The following is a 16,904-nucleotide window of genomic DNA, read 5'->3' as shown; positions in this document are numbered from 1 at the left end:
GCAACAATGTCTTGGGGGGCATGGATTTTAGAGAGGGCCGCGGAACATGAGGTGGTGGCGGTTGCGACCGAGAAGGAGGAGGATGAGGAGGAGGAGGAGGATGAGATGGAGAGCAACAGGCTATTTTGGGAGGATTGCCTAAAGGATACAGAGTAAGGGATCATGTGGTTCAAATATTAGTTGTAGCTTGCAAGAAATGTTCATAGAGCATAAGCATTAATTTGGGCACTTAATTATAATTGTCCTTTTTTTTTTTTTTGAGTATGTATTATGATGTATGTTTGAGGAGTACTATTGCTGGTGTTAGGATATAAGTTTTAGTGAAGAAAGCATTGTACGTACATTTCAATGTCTTGACTAATAATAAGTTCAGGTTTTTTTTCCCCTTCAATTTTTACTAATTTTTTATGATTTTAAGTATTTGGAAATTTGGAAAGTTGTTAGATGATTACTTGTTCAATTAAGAACAAAAATAATGGTTTGCTTGTAAAAGGAGATGTTAAATCATGGAAGTTATTTTTTTTTTTTTTGAAATGTAAGTTCATGATAGTTTATTATCAAAAAAATAAATAAATTAATTAGAACGCAACATATTAAAGGTGAACTATCACTGTTGTCTTGATTTCATTAGATTACCTTTATGATATGTAGAATATAATTCTAATAAAGTCGGTTTTATATTATTATTTGTTTTTATTTCAGTTTTCATTCTCTCTTTTTTTTTTTTAAGAAAGAGTTGTACCACAAAATTTCATGGATACAACTCCTTGCTCTTTTTCCTTCTTCACTGAATTTGTTGGTGTACGTTTGGTCCACGAGAAGAGAGGAGTCAAAGTCAATTGCTTGTTTGAGCTCTAATTTTCACCAAAGAGACAAAATTTTCAAACTTTATGTCTGCCCAAAAGATAAACTACCAAACAATGGTTGGTTGCTTAAACAACTTAGAGATTTGGTTGGTTCAATTAACCACCAACTCACTTACCAATCTTGAGAGTAGAACAGGGGGAGAAATTTGCCTCAGATTCAATGTTTTCTAAACTCTTTGTGTGGGCCCAGTCAGATTCACAAGCCACCAGTTTTCCCTTCTAGAAATTAAGGAAGATGGGGGAGTAAGAGCTAAAAATTTTCATATTAACTATAAATAGCAAACTATGCAAATTTTAGATTGATGAAACTTTTAAGAGTGTTTATAAGCATTTTTTTAATATTTTGTGCAGCTTCGAATTGGTTCTCTCTCTCCCTACAGGCCATAGATAAGATCACACAGATATTGCAGTAAGAATTAACTTGATTTATTAAGAGACCATACATTTTCAATTGTATGTAGCTTACTGTTTTAAGGGTGTGCTTAGCAACCTTTTATGTCGAGACTGACCCAAACCAGTTTTGAATTATTTTTTGTATGGCAAAAAACTATGTCACGAGTTTTAGCTTGGACCACCCTTTCCCTAGTCCAAACTGGTCCAAACTAAAACTGGTCTAAGATAGAACTACGCTAGGATCAGTTGCGACCCAATTGTGACTGAATTGCCAAACACACACAAGGCTCCATCCTGAGATCTAAGTATCTTTTTCTTAATTTCACTCTGCAACCATCAAAAATCATACATAGTGAAACCAAGCCTATGTTTAGCCCTACAACACAATCTCTTATTAGAAATTTTGCAGAAAATAATCACTGGATGAGTTCTGAATACTTCATTCCTATTGCTCTGCAACTTTCCATAGTTTGAGCACATGCTAGCAACATTTATCACACAACAAAAATTGTTCATCATCCAAACACCACAAGCCAATGTTAAAATCACAATAGCAAGTATCCATACAATTTCACCAAGAGATTGTTTCATCATCCAAACAACACAATCAAAATTCAGCTTGAAGCTGAACAAAAGCCATCACAATCTCAAACCAAACAATCTAATAAACACTCAACCCCATGTTGATCGTCTAATATACAACTATTGTAATGAAGCCAATAGAGATTCCAGTCAGTAGGTCTTAAGGCAAATAGCCAAGTTAGATGTTTCACTTGCATCCTGTACCATTTTCACTTGCTCATCTTCCGAATTAGTACTCTTTGATTCAGGTTGCAAGTCAAGGCTAATGCTATCTCTAATGAGATCTTCAACACATCCTCTCCATTCTAATCGTTTCAAGAAGCAATCTTCGATGTCATTCATGGTGTCATCTTCGTCGTACTGAGTATTGATGTAGTACTTAACTTTGCAGTCATCAGAAGTGACTTCCTTTGGCTCGCTGCTCAACTCCATTGCTTGCTCGCTGTCAAGGTCATATTCACATTGTTGCTCTGACGAAGGTGAAGAGGAGAAGGTGGAGTACTCTCCTTCTAAATTTTCCTCTTCGCGCTCTCTTAGGGTTTTTAGGATTAGAGCTTTGAGCAGGTTCATCACTTGGACAGCATGCATCAAAGCTGTCAAAGGATCTGACATCTGATAAAAGAAATCAAGGGGACATTCTTTTAGTTCTTTTAGGCTTCATTTTCATTAGTAAATCCATGGATGTAACTTTTAAGAACATGTATGAAAAAGAGTGATAAACTCAGGACCTTGAGAAACAAGTAAGAAAATGTTTTCTTCTGCTTCTATGCTTTTCGCTGAAAAAACATTGCGAACAATCTCTTCTTTTAATGAAACGAAGAAGAACAAAGAATGATTTTACTCCTTTGTTGAGTTTGCTGTATTGTTTGCTTAGTTTAATCAAAGGGTAAATTTCACAAACGTACCACGAACTTTCAGGGGTTTGAATAAATCTAACAAACTTTCTATTAGACAAAGCTACGGAGAATATTTTTTTCTCACTAAACTGCCATGCTTGCTAGGGTAAGTTGTAATGTGCATCGTGTGCTATGTTACCTGGGTACTTCTAGTCCATACCCGACATGTACCTGTCCCATACCCGTACCCAAACTTCTTGAACACTCCTTACATATATGGGTATAGTTATTCGAGCATGTACTCAATTTTACATTACATGTTTCAATTTAAAGTACTTGTCATGATTTCTAAGGGTCGTTTGGATGTCTATTTCAAAAACTAGTAATTTTTCAATTTATAGTCCACATAATAAAAGAAACATGAGAATGTTATAGGAATTTTAATTCGCATCGTGTGCTATGTTACCTGGGTACTTCTAGTCCATACCCGACATGTACCTGTCCCATACCCGTACCCAAACTTCTTGAACACTCCTTTTACATATATGGGTATAGTTATTTGGGCATGTACTCAATTTTACATTACATGTTTTAATTTAAAGTACTTGTCATGATTTCTAAGGGTCGTTTTGATGTCTATTTCAAAAACTAGTAATTTTTCAATTTATAGTCCACATAATAAAAGAAACATGAGAATGTTACAGGAATTTTAATTCTCATCCTTGTTTACATATAAATTATTAGTGCTAATCTAATATGTGTATATAAATATTTATATAGCCGTGTTCTTGTACCCTACGTACGTTTTACAAATTTGTCATGTCACGTACCTGTATTGGTACCCATACCCATGCAACATAGATCGTACGTGACATAATTTGGAAAAAGTTTTCCCTTTTGAACATTATATATCTTCAACAGTACTACCCAATATTCTGTATTGGTACCCATACCCATGCAACATAGATCGTACGCGACATAATTTGGAAAAAGTTTTCCCTTTTGAACATTATATATCTTCAACAGTACCCCCCAATATTCTACCTTTCTCAAGAGTAGTTCAAAAAATTTATCCAAGCCACTGATGCCGTTAGCAAAAAGTTTCAATGAACTTTTCTGCTGTTTTGATAGTTGCTGATAGTTTTCTTTAAACAAAAAAAGCTTAATAAAACAGCTTATTATAATTATGTGCAAAACCATCCGAAGTTCACGATAGTTTTGTGAGATTACCCCCTTTTTAAATACTTAAATCATTAGAACTACTAAAATATGTATTGCTTCTTTCACTTGGATATGTATTTACTATTTAGTTTCTTAAAAGTAATGGAAGTCTAGCTGTAACGCATTCTATTCACCTGAGTCATATTTGGTGCAAAGACCATGGCAATGTTTCGCGCATTCATCTTGTTGAGTTCTTCTTCTTCAACGACATCAGCCATGAGATTGACAGCCCAATTTAGGAGGGCAGTTGGTGTTGGTGGAAGAAGCTTCACGAGCTCGACAAATTCTTCCTCTGTGTTACACTGAAGAACTTGTTCCGGAGAAAGACCATCAAGAACCCCTTCTGGAAGTTCTCTGAACCAGGCCTGCCCATTATGATATCAGTTTATGTTCCTTGTACTTTTAACTTTTAAGTATACGCGTCTAATAACTAAAATTGATAATTTATAAAAGAAAACTTAAAATTCTCTGTTGCTATTAAGTATAAGTATTAAAATATTATTAATCAATAATATGTTGTGTAATCTTATGTGATTAATCAGTATACTTTTTCTTCTTCGCAAAAGAAGTATCACTTTTCTTATTGCTGTAGTAAATCATGAGAACACAGTGTCCTCGTTCTTGAAAAAAGTGGACAAGGCATAGCAGAATATCAACTAGAATAATATTCACAAAGAGGAAACTTACGTCACTGTAAATTTCCCTGACTAAACTTCATTCACTTCATGAAGAAATATTTATAATGTAAATCCTCAGACAAAAAGATAAGTACGTCTCAATAAGAAACTTTGGCATAAATGTTATGTGGTCATTGCTGTTGTTGAAATAAGAAACAAAGTTAATAATGTGCGTGAATCGGAATTTTGTAGAGGCACAAGAAAACGTTTTCATTCCCATATCTTGTTTTGCTAGGAGACAAGTGAATTCTTCTGTATTCAAGATATGATAACTTTGTGAGATATAACTGAAAAAGAGCAAGATGAAAAAGAGCCAAATGTTATCAAACAATCAATAGGTCGTCCAGAATTTTCTTTCCAGTATAAGCAATTAGCATATTGTCCTTTGTCATTACTGTTTTTCTCTCTTTCCACGCATCAAATATCCAAAATGAAAAAGAGCCAAATGTTAAAACCGTTTCTACATATAATAGCTACGTTGAAGTTCAGGTTTCAGTTACATAGATGACAAACTGCAACAATACCTTAATAAGGCCAGCCAAGCAATGAACATCAATATCATCTGGCACAATTCCCCTATTGAGCTGCTCTCTCACATGCTCCTCCTGGCTGTTCTCCGGATTTATTCGAAAAATTCCTTCTGCCTGTTAAGTGTCATACCACATATTCACTTATTGTGCATAATCAATAAAACATGCATTTTTTACAAAGACTTAGTACCTTGAGTCCCCCTTGTGTATATAACCTTTCCTGCATGAGTAAGAGGATTGTCGGCACACTATTGCCTTTGGAATCGTAACAACACTGCATAGATTCTGCTGAGACGCCGAATACACTTGCGCTGCAAAAAATAAAAGCAAATTCCATATATAATCAAGTATCGCGACAAACTTTTTTATAAGAAGATTTAATGACTACAGGAATAAATTGCTCAAACAGAGACATAATTTATGGGTTTATGTAGTTTATAGTCATAACCAAGATTTGGCACTAAAAAGTACCAAGGAAAGTTAATATCTTGAGTGTTGACTCTTCTTCTACTATTTTTACACCATCTCTGTTAGCACATTTGCTATATCCACTCCCAAACAGTAATTTTGGGAGTTGGATTGCCAAAAATACCCTTTTGTTGCCCTTGTGTTATTAAATGTCTTTGTGTTATTAAATGCAACGTAATTAATACTCGATTTTAGCACTAACCGGATTTGTTTCTTGGGATATGTTGTGTTATTAAATGCAACGTAATTAATACTCGATTTTAGCACTAACCGGATTTGTTTCTTGGGATATGTTGTGTTATTAAATGCAACATAATTAATACTCGATTTTAGCACTAACTGGATTTGTTTCTTGGGATTTTTTTCCAGTTGCATATGAAACCAGGGGATCATCCGGTACCACCCATAGCATTTTACTGGAACGACCATCACGACAAATCTGCAGATGGTTTAGATGCACAATTTGCATTCTCGATCGGTCACTTTAACCGTCTCCACAATGAAGATGGAGAACGTCGAGCATCAACAAGAAGAAGAAAGAACAATTAATTAGGATCGAAAAAACAATTGATGTATTTCGTTGAGTAGATTAATACTTTGATTTTCTAATAAATTTTATTATTATCCTTCATTATAGTCTAACACTTCAAACATTTCAAACACTTAAACAAATTTTATTAACGATTTTAAAAATTCAAATTATATTAAAATTAAACCAACATTTATATATGTTCTAAAAAAATTAATTTTTTTAATAACACTTCAATGATTTTTTATGACCCACGGATTATAATGGATTAATTTTTTTTATAACACTTCAATGATTTTTTTAATAACACTTAAAAAAAATTTATGACCCACGGATTATAAACCGACACGGATTATAGTCTAACACGGATTTTAAATACACAATTAAAATGGAATTAGTTAATAAAACAAAATAAAAAAATTCATAACCCACCGGACACAGTGTCCGGTGTCCGATTATGCTCAGCAGCGAAAAGAGGACTGTGGACTCAGAATTAATGAACCGAATTAATGAACCTTAATGAGAAGCATTTAATGGTCGATGTAAGCTTAATTAACAATAAAGGGCAATTTCGTCCAAATGGTCGATGTAAGCTTAATTAACAATAAAGGGCAATTTCGTCCATCCACCACCCAAAGTTACTGTTTAGGAGTGGATATAGTTGGACCCCTCTGTTAGGAGCCTAAGATACCCAAAAAAACAAAAAACAAAAAAAAAGAGCTGATTTTTACAACACCAATTGTGCCGAATCTATGGCAAGTCATTTTTTTACAAAAAAAAACATAACAACTAGTTACTGTGCAGTTAGATTTTTACCAGTATTATCTCATGTGCAAATAATGGAATCGCTATTAACTTCTATATGAGGTTTAAAAGCACAAAGATCAAGTTAAAGTGGTCAACTATCCAAAAAAAATATGTTGCGGTGTCAGAGAGTGTCAACTAACCAAAAAAGCGAGAAAGCTAGTGAAGGCTCTAATTCAATTCAATTTACCTTTAGAATTTTAACCACTTTTTACTTTTTTTTTTTGGTACAATCAACTTATCATGAGTAGAAAAACACAGAAAAAAGCAAGCGCCGAACAAATAAATTTATCTCCTCGTTATATCAGCAAGTTTTAAAAACTCACAAGACGAAAAATGATGCTCAAAACAACTTTAGAACCATAGGAAATTGAAAAAGAACCCTCGTCAGATTTTACTAAGATTTTAAGTGTACCATAACCAAGGCAGCTCATTCCCAAATATAACACAAATTCTATGAAAATGAGTGCAAAGCAAAAGAATCAGCTCAATTCCACCTAAAAACACAAACTTTAACACCCCAACTATATACATTTCAGCCCAAAAGTTCAAAACTTCAAGAAAAATCACCAATTCAACCATACTTGCAACTTTACCCACCTAAATCTTGTTATTTTAAAGTATAGGGCTGATTTGAGGAGTATATATGCAAAAAAAAAGAAGAAAAAAACCCAGTTTTTTTCACAATCTGTACCTCGCACTCGGAACTCTCCCCGGGATCTCGACCTCAAACTCCACCGGCAACCCAAGGAACCCGTTAAACCTATCGAAGGTCACGTGCGCCACGTGCTTGACGTCGGTGGGCCACCCGATCTCCATCGCCGGCGGGATCTCCATGACGTCGTCAATCCCCTCGCCGGCCCGTTCCACTCTGCAGGACACCACGGCACCTCCTGCCCCCCCCCCCATGATCGCATCGCAGGAGCAACGGTCTATGATGCGAGAGCTGCCCGTTTTGTACCGCCGTTGCCGAGGAGGCCGCGGGCGCGCTGATGTGGCCGCCGCCTCGGCGGGCGAGCCAGCTGCGAGGAGAGCGAGCATGACCCCGCGCCATGGACCCCGGCCATGGGTTGGGTGTCAGGGTTAGGGTTTGATTTGATTTGAAATTTTTGAAGGAGGGGGTTTAAAGTGGAGTTCAAACGGCCACGAGAAAAATTTTGAAATTTTTTTTTTGGCAGGGAACTTCTTATTGAAAGGGACAGTTGATGGTCGGTTGCATTTACTGTATTGCCCTTATTGATTGAAGTGTGTAGGGCATAGGAGGTTTCGGGTGTGGAGTGATATTAACCCGACCCGGATTGTCTCCTCTCTTTTTCCCCAGCGAAGATGCTCACTAATCTTGATGAAAAAGAGGTCGTTAAAGGAAGGGGGGCAAGTTTTACTTGATAAATGAGGTTAATAATAGATTATAAGAATATGGTAAATATTGTGTATGAGTGATAAATGTGATTATTATGTATAATTTATTTTCAGAAACTCTAGCGGAGCAACTGTTTAGTGGCGCTTGCCCTATAATTGGATTACATAAGTGCAATCTAATGTGACGGCGATAAAATAGCTAAGGTCCTGACGTGGTCTGATAAGTCATTATGACTTCAGCGGGAGAGTGATGATGGCTCTGACCATGCATTTAATGCAACGGTGACTAGCTAACGCCATCGAGAAGACAAAGCAGATAGGTTCCCTCCGTGGTTGAAGATGTGTCGTCGGATCCAAGTGGAGATGCCTTTCGTCTTGGTCCTTCGAGAGAGCCCGAGTGAGGATGTCTTTCGTCTCGGGCTTTTAAGAGAAAGCTCGGGTGAGGATACCTTCCGTCTCGGATTCATTTTGTCACCTTAGGTCTCAAAGTGCTTTAAGGAAGGAAGCCGGCATTCATGAGACCTGGGTCGGGTTGGCGTTATAATGCTTAAATTTAGCTAGTCGAAACACATGATGTCCTCTCAAAAATAATTTACACTTAGCAATTTCTATGATACAATCATGCAACAAGAGCGAGTGTCAATAAGCATTCACTCCACTAGAATTTCCCATTCTATTTTATATTGATCTATAATGCTAATTGTACATATTTTAAAATGTATATCATTCATTTTAATACTCTTACTTCTTGTCAACTCTCCTGCTCGGCTCAACGTCTCTTTTCATTTAAAAGGACAAAGTCCATGGAATGTATTAGTCAAATTCAACCCTCGGAATCCTGTCGAACCTTATCATTTTGAAAATAATCAAAATTTAAAAGCTATAGATTGGTGACAATGTTGAACGTATTCAAGTAAAATTCCAAATTATATATATCTTTTTTAAGAAAAAAAATCCAAATTATCAGTCATTTTAAACGATAAACTATGCTTCTCACACTACAAACAAAACTCAATATAAGTCATATGAACCCAAAAATACATGATCCACGTGTAATATGTTACACTCTTGAATCCAATGATTCCACCAAATTTAAAGCATTTAATATATCTCCCTTGTAGAATATCAAAACCTAATAATCCAAACTATGAAATCTGGAGTTCCATCGATTTTTAATGCAGATGTATTCTCTTCTACTGAGTGTTCTTTTGATTCTTTCGGTGTATAATTTTTAATCAACTAAGAGGTTGCATGTAAAGTATTCATACATCAATATGTTGGTTTATATTTTTGTTTGACATTATTATTGTATTTTTTTCCCCTACATTGGCTCTTCATTTCAAATTTCAGCAGCATAACATCGTAGAGCAGAGTTCTATTTTAAGACTGTCCATTGGTCGCGAAGACCGTGTGTCGAAGTCGGTTCAAGACTGCATGTCGGTTGCAAGGACAGTAAGTCGAAGTCCTTTTAAAACTACAAGCCAGCCACTAAGAACATAGATCAAAATTTGTAATTGCATGTCATCAACCTGTACATTGTTTCACTCGAAACGCACGATGTAAAGGTTTCTCCCTCTTATTTGAAACATCTGCAATATCATGTAACTACAACAAAATTATTAATAACCTATATTTTATGCACTACTTCTCTAAACAACCTTATCTCCCACAAAAACCAAAAACTCTGGAAAAAAAAAAGTCAAAAACCGCTGAATCCACAAGCCACGCCAGAATCCAAAAAAAAAAGCAAAAGAATCCAACCTTTGAATCCTCCAAAATCCAATGCAAACCAAGGATCCAAACCCAATTAGCACGACTTTTAACGCAGGGGTGTTTCCGTAATCTACTATTTGTGCTGTGGGCTCCGTGCTGACCGCTTAGGTTATCGCACTTTTAATTGGCGGCATCGTAATTAGATAAGGTTAGTGGCATTACCGATAATAATACGGAGCTGCAGGGGCAGAAATCGAGACAGCGTCAAAACTTTAATCGACTTCGCTTCGGTGCCCGAGTTTTCGAGCGGGGGGGCTCTGTTTCATTTCCGTTACTAGTAAATGACGTTGGTGTCCCCGGCAAAGAGCGGTATGATGATCCGCAGGAACTTTGTTTTTAAATTTTTATGTGGGCTCCGTTGAATTAATGGGCCGTACGGTTGAGGAGCTGCGAATGGTGTCATGTTTTTCTTTTGAGATTGTTCCTCGTGCGAGGAACAGATTGAGCTCGAAGCACTGGAGATTTGATCTAGAATTTGATTTTTTTTTTTTAAATGCACTGTACTGGGCCTTTATTTCTTCAACTTGAATAGCTCTGATAGAATTTTCACAGTTTGAGTAGCGCTATAATAAATTATTTATAAAAGTAATTTATATAAGTGGCTGAAAATAACTATTTAGTAATGAAATATTAAAAATTATTTAAAAAACAGTTAAGGTGTTTAATAGAACTATGTTTAATGATTATTGTTAAAGGATAAAAGGTATATATGTTATATAAACTAAAAAAGCAGAAACTGCTGTTAAAAGCATCATGAAGTTGCTTTTAAAAAGCACCTCCTTAAAAGCAGAAACAGTTTTAATAAGCACGACAATAAAAATTTTACCCGATGGCTACTACATTTTTAAATAACGTTACATTTGTAGCTAAACTATAATTTTCATCCTATTTTTTAATAAAAAAGAAAAATTACGATATATTTCTCATGAATTTAAGTAGTAAATCATGACTTTCTAAGTTTATGTTACTCATATTTACTAAAGTAGCATAGAGTTTATAATCTAGCATTAGCATAGAGTTTTTACATGAAAATCACTTTAACTTTTGTCAAATCGATAATTACCATATTTTGCTTTCTTCTTCTTTTTGTCAAAACCATATTTACTTACATACATATTTGTAATTTCACACCAAATTGAGTTTTTAGCTATAAAAAAAATATGAACTTTCATGAATACCCTCACCCAAGCACGTGCAAAACACGTGCATCCTAATTAATTATAAAAAATAAGGGTTTTTTAAATATTACTCCCCAAATCTTTTATATTATGATGTGGGGACTAATATTGAAAAAACCCATATTTTTATAACACATTAGACTACACGTGCTATGCACACGCTTTAAGTGGGGGTAAAATGGGAAGCCCATGTCTTGTTTGTGCTGAAAACTCGGTTTGGTATGATAATGCAAACATGCATGTAAGTAAAATGTGTTTTTGATTGAAAAAAGAAAAAGAAAAAGTGATAACTATCAATTTAGATAAAAGTTGACATGATTTTCATGTAAAAACCATTAGCATAAATACAAATATTAGAAAAAGACATCGTGTCCTTTTGATCTTTTAACACCAAATCTCACGATTAGAGCATCTCCAACAGCTTCCCTAAAATTTTCTCCAAAATGGAGAAACAAAAGTCATATTCTCCAAATTATTTTTGCTCCAACTCCAACAGTTTCCCCATTTTAAAAAATCGTATTTATTACAATAATAAAGCTCTCCCCAAAATTTTGGAGAATGCTGCAGATTTGGGTAAACCTCATAATTTTTTCTCCTCCTTCCCTATTTTGGGGAATGAGATGGGGAATCTGTTGGACAAAAAAAAAGCTCTATATTCCCCAAAATTGAGTATTTCAAGAAGATGAGGAAGTTGTTGGAGATGCTCTTGGTAGCATTTAGTCTAATCTACTAAGCATTAAATGGAGAAATCACTCTTTAATCGACATTAGACTCTATATTTTGATGAAGTCTCATTTTTAATGAATACCGCCACATCACACGTGTCGATGACCTGCATTTACGTTGGTGAGAAAGCCGGCAGATAAAAATTACAAAGTTTTCTATATGTTAATTGAAATGAATTAGAAGGTTCTTTTCAAAAAAAAAATTAAAAAATAAATAAATAAAAATAGGGAAATAGGACCCAACCGGGTATTAGAACTATTAGTCAACATAATCTTATTAATACCCATCTTCGCCTTCAGACATTCGCCCAAATCGCATAAAGAGTAATTTATAACAATATTGTCACGATATATGTAAACGTAGTAATACTTTTTTCCGCCCTCACATTCAACATGATCAGAACTTTAATGAGAGATATAAAAAAAAATACATATAGCTCAAATATAATTACAATTAAGCCTTGTACTTTTTCATGCTTTAAAATACTCACATTAGAGCAGCTCCAACCGAGCTGCATTTCTCCAAAATGCAGCTCGGTTGAAGTCCAACCGAGCTCTAAATTTTGGAGCTCGGCTGCAAACCCAACCCCCCAGCTGCATATTTGGAGTTTTTTCTCCAAATATGCAGCCCCCTCTATTTCACTATTCCCCCTTAAAAATGTCAATATTAACTCTCAATCTCCTTAACAACATTTCATTATTCCACTTGTGTCCCATTATTATTTTTTACTTATTTAAAAAATATATATATATATATATATATATTAAATATTTTTAATGAAAATAATATCATTGGAAATGTCTCGTCGATACCTTCAAAATGAGACTAATATTGAAATATAAAATCTGTATATATATATCAATATTCACCCAAAAAATTCCTAATTTACCCTTCAAACTAACTAACTACTTTTAGATATCCACTTATGTCTATTTAATTATTAGTTTATAATTTTTATATATTTTTAAAATAAGTAAAAGAATTGTTAAATGGAGAGAAATTGAAAAGGAGTTGGAAATGGAGGAGTGTGGTTGGAGTTGCAAAGCTCTATTTTGGCATATTCCTTAGAATATGCTTTAGTGGGGACTCCAAAATAGAGCCAATGGTTGGAGTTGCTCTAACAGCCTCGCTCGAATTGGGCCTTTTTCAATTAATGGATCGTCTTGTATGTTATCCCACCACAAAACGATTGCGTCTCCTTTGGTACGCCGGAATGGGTGGGAATGAAATGTAATTCCATCTCTTTATTCATATCTATCAAAAATACAATGTATCTTTAGATGCTAGAATTGCTATTCCCACTTTATTTTTGGAAATAGTGTTTTAAGTCCATGATACTAAAAATTGAGAGAAAAAAAAGGTTCATAGTGGGATATCCCTGAATAAAGAATACAAAGGTATGTTAAGGACATTTTTTTAGTATTAGAAAGTTTATACTTATTGTATACTTATAGGTTTGATCAAGAAGTAGGTTTTTGGATTATGGTTCTCCAAAAGTGTTGAAGATTCTTAAGGTGAACAGATTTCTTATTATTAGTTCTTTTTTAAATATTTTTGGTATAAAAAAGGTCTATCACATATAGTAGTCTTATTTTAGTAAAGATAAACTATTGGATCAGACATGCTATTTCTATTTCAATCATAGAAAAATTAATAAAGAATTTTATGTTGAGTAATTATTTATCTATAACAAGATAAGTATTATCTAATATGCAAACTATTGAGAATATGTTTTAAAATTACTGTTCATATGATATTATTAAAATGTTGTATATTTAACAAATATAATTTAACTAGTACAGATTCTTGAATATTCTATTTTTATGAAAAATATATGAGAAAGTCTACAAAAGTGTTAAAGAATATTATATGACTTTTTGAACAAATAAAATTGTAAATGATATTTTGAGTGAAAAGAATTTATTTTAAAATGGTAAAATCCTCATAAGTCCACTATGCAGTGAAGTGATCTGTTTAAATCTACCATATGTATCGAATGTACCGAGTAGTGTTAAAGTTACCTTTTTGGGAAAAAGTGAAGTGGCTTTTGGGCAATCTCTAGTAGTACTAGGTACATTTTGTCCCTGGGTTGATGACCTATAGTGATTCGATGTGTATTCTCATGCTATTGGGCTATAACTTTCGCAGTCTTATTGTGGCAATTGTGGATGTTTCGCAAAGTGTGATTTTTATAATTTAAACATATTTTGTTCTCATTCATATTAGTTCTTAAAATTTGCAAATAATCTTTTATGATATTGTCACATGTTATTCATGAAAGTTTCTTTTGTTCGAAATCCTATATATTTCTCAAATTGTACTTTTGATAGCAACTTATTAAATATAGTATTGATAATATTATAAACTTGTCTGATCCGTTAATGATAAGTTATTTGCTCACAAAAATGAAATCTTACCCAAATATTTTTAATCTTTTTATATGAGAATTAGATGGCTCTATCTATGGCTTAGAGTTTTGGAGATATTAGAAGGATCTAGAAGACTGTGTTGATACTGAGAGTTTACAGTTATTTTAAGAGTAATATTTGGGTTTATATAACAAGAGTTTTTTGACTCATTAGGGTGATCTTGTTGTGATGTTGTTTTGCTCTGAGACTTCTATATGTCATTGAAGTTTCTTTTAGGTGACGTTTTATCTAAATTATGGAAGTGAACCACAGGGTAGGCACGTGCTATTCATGTGTTACTATTGTCAGGCATCTCAAAATATGTTGCGCATTTTGGGGTCGTGACAAGTTGTGATATCAAAGATTAGGTTTAAATGTCTAGGCTTAAAAGTTTAGAAATAATTTTAGAGCTGCCTTTAGTGAGTACTAACATTTTGTTTGTTAGCTTTATAACTAGATGACTAGAAACAACACGAGCACTTCTTCAACTCAGGATAGTGATTTGAACTAGACTTTGGGGTAAATATTTGGAGGTAAAAATGCACATGGATCTAGTTCTGGAGTGAATCACATGAATGGAAATGCTATACTACCGGTGATGTAAAATCTCACCACTATGATACAAGATCAGCAGCAACAAATTAATCAATAGCAAGAACCTCGAGACAATGATCATTCTCGATAGCAAAGTGATACGGTGGAGTATCAGAGGTTGGCATCGCTTTACCTTCGAAAGAAGTATTGATCCTATGGTAGCTAAATACTAGATCGCAAAGATAGAGAAAGTCTTTACTTATATGAAGTGTCTTAACGGAGATATATATATATATATATTAAATATTTTTAATGAAAATAATATCATTGGAAATGTCTCGTCGATACCTTCAAAATGAGACTAATATTGAAATATAAAATCTGTATATATATATATCAATATGCACCCAAAAAATTCCTAATTTACCCTTCAAACTAACTAACTACTTTTAGATATCCACTTATGCCTATTTAATTATTAGTTTATAATTTTTATATATTTTTAAAATAAGTAAAAGAATTGTTAAATGGAGAGAAATTGAAAAGGAGTTGGAAATGGAGGAGTGTGGTTGGAGTTGCAAAGCTCTATTTTGGCATATTCCTTAGAATATGCTTTAGTGGGGACTCCAAAATAGAGCCAATGGTTGGAGTTGCTCTAACAGCCTCGCTCGAATTGGGCCTTTTTCAATTAATGGATCGTCTTGTATGTTATCCCACCACAAAACGATTGCGTCTCCTTTGGTACGCCGGAATGGGTGGGAATGAAATGTAATTCCATCTCTTTATTCATATCTATCAAAAATACAATGTATCTTTAGATGCTAGAATTGCTATTCCCACTTCTTATCAGTTCTCACTTTACGTGAGAATTGTCATTCCCAACCATTTAATAAGGAATCAGTATTCCCACTTAAATGAAAATAAAAATAATCAAATAATTTTCGATTATACACTCCTTAAAAGATACGAATAAATATAAATTCCCATATAAAGAAATAATTTTTATAAAAAATATTAGTAGCTGCTCGTACAAATATATAAATAGATATAAAATATTAAAATACTTGTTCGACCTTGCCCTAGTTCGATATCACGTCCGTAGAAGAAAAAATCTCGTCTTCGCCTCGACGCCACTCGATAAGGTAACCATTGTTTCTTTTTAAAATTTATATGTGTTGGTAATTTTTACCTAATCTTTACAATAATTTTTTATCTTTTGGCGACTCAGTTAGCTAATCTATTGGCGATTAGGTTAGCTAATATTTAACATTTGGTGTTTGGTGTTAGATTAGTTGGAAACAATTCTTCAATTTTGTCGATAGAGCATCTCTAGCTAATTATTTAATGATTAGCAAAAATTTTAATAAATCTCCTCTTAAGACGACTAGAGATGCTCTATCGACAAATTTTTGCTAACACCAAAGTCGATAGAGCATCTCTAACACCAAACACCAAACGTGTAGAACATGTTCACCAGACAAACAATTCTTCATTTCTCTCTATAAACCATCCATGACTAATTACTGAATGATTAGCAAAAGGTTGAACAAAATTCTCTTAAGAATTGGTTACTGCAAGTTTATTTCAATAACTAATAAAAGACAATGTTTAGCAATTACTAGGAGAGTGAAATAAATATCATTTCTATAAAACTTATTTTTCTCAAAAAATGAATGATTTAGTCATTTTTAAAATATTTTAATATTTTTAAAATTCTGTGTTTTGGTAAGGACATTATTAGAAAACTAAGTTTTATTCTCACTTGTGAATAAATGATATCAAACGTGGGAATGAGAATAAAATTGTTATTGCCGTTTCATTCTCTAAATGCGCCCAAATATGAAAATAAGAATTAGCATTTCATTCCTACTTCTATTCCATCATGTTCCCATCTTCTCTTTTCTTGTTCCCATATGCATAACCCAGGTATTGTTTCATGTTTCTATTTTCAAAATCAATCACAGTTCTCATGGATCAGTCACATATATAAAATGATGCGGATAAAAAGTAACATTAATCA

The 16,904-nt window shown here is 33.7% G+C and overlaps 1 protein-coding gene across 1 annotated transcript; it reads right to left on the bottom strand.

Annotated features, from left to right (window-relative positions):
• On the bottom strand, positions 1,768-7,758 carry LOC109831762 (rho GTPase-activating protein 2). The gene is made up of 5 exons (XM_020399168.1): positions 7,601-7,758; positions 5,296-5,416; positions 5,100-5,219; positions 4,033-4,263; positions 1,768-2,453 (listed from the first exon to the last, which is right to left on the bottom strand). Exons 1-5 carry the CDS (start codon positions 7,741-7,743, stop codon positions 1,992-1,994), a joined length of 1,077 nt encoding a protein of 358 aa, XP_020254757.1. The 5' UTR covers positions 7,744-7,758; the 3' UTR covers positions 1,768-1,991.

Source organism: Asparagus officinalis, chromosome 2, assembly GCF_001876935.1.
Source record: "Asparagus officinalis chromosome 2, Aspof.V1, whole genome shotgun sequence".
Taxonomy (NCBI): domain Eukaryota; kingdom Viridiplantae; phylum Streptophyta; class Magnoliopsida; order Asparagales; family Asparagaceae; genus Asparagus; species Asparagus officinalis.
This window is presented reverse-complemented; position numbering and strand designations above follow the sequence as displayed.

What these genes read in the sequence shown, in the direction of transcription:
- LOC109831762 (XM_020399168.1), bottom strand. Translation starts at nt 7,743, where the DNA reads ATGGAGATCCCGCCGGCGATGGAGATCGGGTGGCCCACCGACGTCAAG. An exon ending in ATACACAAGGGGGACTCAAG is followed by an intron (nt 5,220 to 5,295) that starts GTACTAAGTCTT and finishes GACACTTAACAG; the next exon opens with GCAGAAGGAATTTTTCGAAT. An exon ending in GCTTGGCTGGCCTTATTAAG is followed by an intron (nt 4,264 to 5,099) that starts GTATTGTTGCAG and finishes CATAATGGGCAG; the next exon opens with GCCTGGTTCAGAGAACTTCC.